Genomic DNA, 4,530 nt, shown 5'->3' with positions numbered 1-4,530 from the left:
TCTGCAAATGTCAGACACCGCCCCCTTCCCTCCCCATAGAACATAATTATTATTGCTACCTTCAAAATTGCTGACTTAAGAATACATCAAAACAAAAAGAAATATGAAGGTAATCACGCCATAACGGTAAGTATGATAGCAGAATATAAATACAGAAAGCATCCTAAACATTCATAAAAGCTAACCTTGGACCTTGATTAGGTCTAATAGGCCTAAGGTTAGCTTTTTTTGCATGTTTAGGATACTTTCTGTACTAATAAAACAATGACCTGAGACCTGTAAAAAATACCAGCACTGAAATGTTCGATGCGGAGGGAAGGGGGAACACGCAGCACTAGTGCTCAGTGTTCGGGGAAACAGATAACACGGGGGAGCACAAAACACTGTGACAGGCTAGCGGCGCGACGATTTTGCGACTAAAATTTGTGAAATTGTGACGAGATTTTCGTGTCTTGTTGCAAAATTGCGGCTGGATTTTTTCCGTTAATTTCAAGCCGTGGTCTGATGCCAGTCTGGTTGGAAGATTTAATGAATGCAAGTTACAATTCAAGACCCAACGTTTTGATGCTCCTGCCTTGTGTAAAAGTACCCAGAGTTGATTTAAGGTGGCTAAAGCCAGTTTCAAAGCTTTCAAGTCACATTCTTATTTGAAAGATTGGCACTGCAACACTGTATCATGTATTAGCAAATGTTACGGTACCATATTAAGAAGCACCAATTATTGCTGAACAAGATGCAGTCATTATTAAATAATAATAAATGTGATGTCATAAGTCACTGTTGCAATGGGAAAACCCTATAATAACACCCTTGATTTTGTCTTTAGTTGCACATCTCTCAAAAACGAACTCGGTGACCCCCATCTTTTATTGCTCGAAAGTGATTCAGAGCCACCCTAACCACCCTAACTCTGTGGCTCTGGTTCTGCAACTGGTACAGATTTTTTTAAAACTTTGCAGAAAGTTTCATCTAGACCTTTTGATCACTTTCCAGCAATAAAAAATGGGGGTCACCGAGTTTGTTTAATCGATATGAGCAATTAAAGCCAAAATACATGTGTTGTATGTTTTTGCTGGGCTTTCCCGTTGCCAAGGTAGCTTATTACATCATACATGTAGTAATTACCATATCTTGTTCAGTAATAATCGGTGTTTCATATAGTACCATAACATTGCTGTTACATGACAAAGTGTGCGGTGCTAATCTTTCGAAAGAGAGTGTCTCTTCAAAATGTTGAAACTAGTTAGAGCCACCTTAAAGCTGTAAAAAGAGTCCTTTTATTTCCTTGCTGACTGACAGACTTCTTCCTCTTAATAGTTCAAAAAAGTAAGGGTAGAATAAATGTGAAAGCTCAGCACATTAATTTTTTCCACCCAAAGTAGCATCAAAGCATATCTGATTGATTGTCAAGCAGGGCCCTGTTGCTTGAAGAATGATTAGCTCTAACTACTGGTGGAGTAGTATCAAAATTTCTGGGCTGTCGTGGTATCAAATGCAGGTTAAACCTAACCAACCTTTGAACAACCCAGGCTTGGTAAGTATGATTCTTTGCAAAGTTGGCTTCTAAAGTAAGCAAAAATGTAAATGAAAGTCCCCAATAGCTTACCCTGCTCACATGAGTGACACATGCCCAAAAGCCCACTGACCAAAGAATATATGAATGCTTATTTGATTACGTTCAAGTCAATTTAACGACACAAAATGATCTCTAAAGTTTTGTTTACCTACATGTATTCATTCAGAAAGTGATGTACATTTTTTTTATCCGCTGATAATGACAATTGCAATCATCATGGAAATCAAAATGTCTTTGCACTAGTTAACATGTTGAGGTCTATTGTTTCTTGGGGGTTAAGATTGAAACATGGCCATCTTTCAGCTAGTATAAAACATGATTCAATTCCAGCACCTACAGCTAAGCCTCTGTGGTCTTACCAAGGCCATGCTCTGCAGTTGCATTCTCTACTTCTGCACAGTCATTGCTATTCGTCACTTGTTTAAGGCATTCAATGTAATCCATGGAATGAAAAGCTGAAAGTTCACGAACCAATGCTCTTCTGGGGTGAACAACTCTGAAAACACAACATACATGTATATAAAATAATAATAACTGTATGTACAACAAGTGAAGACATGAAATTTTAAGCACATGCAATTAAAATGAGCAGACAGGGTTAAAAGGCCCACTACAACTAGCAATACATTCATTCACTCATTCATTTACTCATTGCAAGGAAACTTTGTATCAATCACATAGAGATGTTGTTTTTCATTCACTTAAAATATCAAATACTTTAAATGTTGTTTTTAATTGGTCCTGTTCCCCTGTAAAATTAAGGCTAGTCAGAGGACCTGATGGAGATGTTGGGATTGAAGGAAACAGTGGTTCAGATGGCAAGGGCAAATGGAGTGAGATGGTATGGGCATGTGTTGAGGAGGGATGATGCGCATGTTCTGAGAAAAGCGTTGGAGTTCGAAGTGAAGGGCAAGAGGAAGAGAGGACAACCAAAGAAGACGTGGAAGATGCAAGTGGAGAAGGAGAGCAAGAGCGTTGCTTTGGAGGAAAAGGATGCCATGAATCGAGCAAGATGGAGAGTGAGAGCTAGAAAGATTGCTGACAAAGTGGGGTAAATCCGGCCACCCCCGTTTATGGGGATAAACCCGGATCAAAATTGGATTGATGAGTCAGGTAACAAATTATTAAACAGAACAATATTGTGACTGAATAATATACATTTAGGAGATCACTAAATTCAACTTTGTGTGATATGAAAGGGGGTCGTCTTTCATGTCAGGTTCCTCATTGGATAGCACTCTAGATTTATATAATTCTTTGCACACACACCTGCTGCAAAACAAAGTGTGTGAACTTTATAAACCTTTTCACACACTTTGAATAGACTACTGGAAACTGTCCTATTCAGTCAGGTCTCGGTTGTTCTAAAGGTGGACAACGCTATCCACCAGAGAAATCACTATCCAGCAGATAAACATTAGCAAAACCAACTGAGTTATCCAGTGGATAGCGCTATCTGCTGGATAAATCACTATCCACGCCGGGTATCCACTGGATAACTCAATTGGTTTCCTTGTGTTAATCCACTGAATAGTGATTTATCTGGCGGATAGTGTAACATCCACCTTTTGAACAACTGAGGCTAGATCCCCTGGCTAAACTATCTTTTATTAGAAAGTTCACAAATCAATTTAAAAATAATTTTAACAAAGCTGTATTCTATAATATTCAACAAAAAAGCTGCTTTGCTGACAAATAGAATAAAAAAGTGAAAAGGACAATTTTAACAACCCTGTCAAGACCTTTCGATGACTTAAATGCTCTAAAACCTCCTAATTCAGAATTTATTGTTATGAATATTTAATGAACCTGTTTGATAACAGGTAAGCTCTGTAATAATAAGCTTCCAGTGACAAAATTAACAACTCATATTTTACCAAGCGAGATGACATTTGTATTTAAGGAGATGCCTTGTTTATGGGTTTCGATCTCTAGTAGATGATAAGCTTAATAGTATATAATTCGTGTCTTCAGCAAACGTACATGTATCAGCCAGGGCACCCAATGTAAATCGACATCAACTTGAATTACTGTAAAAGCAGTAGTATTTGATCCTTTCTGATTTATTACAAGGGGAGGTAGAAGGACATTTTTGTGTCGTTACCTGACATTCTCTAGAAGTCCATAGGCTTTGATAAGTGAGTGTGTAAACGATGCCTGCAAGAATTAACCATGAGTATATTATTTGATCTCAAACTGTTAAGTTCAAACGCAAAATAACGAGAAAATGCCATCCGAAGCGGTACGACTTACTCGATTAGGAACTTTAGGAAGTCTGTCACATAATTTCACAAGCTCATCTGAGTGTATTAATATGGCTTTTGCATTTTTTGAGGGAATTTTGAGCGTCTGTTCGCCAGTTTCCCTCAACGCCATCTTCAAACTTGCGCGGGAAAAACGTGAAACAAAAGAAAACAAAATCCACCAACAGGGGAGGAGAGGGGGGTATTGCAACATTTCTCTTCACGATTCACCAGTTCCTGGGAATATTTACGCCGCTGACAATAAAAAATTGCGAAAGAACGTTTCTTAAAAGCATTCTAAGATCTAAAAAGCTAAAAAGTTGAATAAAATCGACGACGTTTCGACATTACCATAACGTCGTTATCAAGTCAAAAATGTATAAAACTAAGATCTATAAATACTTAGACGAACAATGAGAGATAAAAATAATTTACAAGTTAGTTAAACAAAAAGTCTCGCACGTATGGAGTCCGTTTGGACGTTGAAATTAGGTTTGAATTTCTTGATGTAAAGTATTTCAGACAGTGAACAATCAAATTTGCCTTGACACTTTCTAAGAATCTTGAAATGGCTCTCATTCAACAGACTCCTCCTACAATGCGCTTCATTGTGTAAGCAGCATCTCAAATAGTGCTTATTTAAGCCGAAACACCCATTTTAAACAGCATTGTTCAACAGTTTTTTAATCTAAGCACCCATTTTAAAAAGGT

At 37.7% G+C, this 4,530-nt stretch overlaps 1 protein-coding gene across 1 annotated transcript in view; it reads right to left on the bottom strand.

Annotated features, from left to right (window-relative positions):
• Positions 1 to 3,982, bottom strand: part of LOC138043334 (histone deacetylase 8-like) — a 19,745-nt gene extending 15,763 nt beyond the window's left edge. Inside the window, exons 1-3 of the mRNA XM_068889568.1 lie at positions 3,830 to 3,982; positions 3,681 to 3,733; positions 1,936 to 2,072 (exon numbers count right to left, since the gene is read on the bottom strand). Of these exons, the coding sequence (XP_068745669.1) occupies positions 1,936 to 2,072; positions 3,681 to 3,733; positions 3,830 to 3,952 (313 nt within the window). The 5' untranslated portion in view covers positions 3,953 to 3,982. The remainder of the gene's footprint in view (positions 1 to 1,935; positions 2,073 to 3,680; positions 3,734 to 3,829) is intronic.
• Positions 3,983 to 4,530: the final 548 nt, after the last annotated feature.

This window comes from Montipora capricornis, chromosome 3 (assembly GCF_036669925.1).
Source record: "Montipora capricornis isolate CH-2021 chromosome 3, ASM3666992v2, whole genome shotgun sequence".
Taxonomy (NCBI): Eukaryota; Metazoa; Cnidaria; class Anthozoa; order Scleractinia; family Acroporidae; genus Montipora; species Montipora capricornis.
This window is presented reverse-complemented; position numbering and strand designations above follow the sequence as displayed.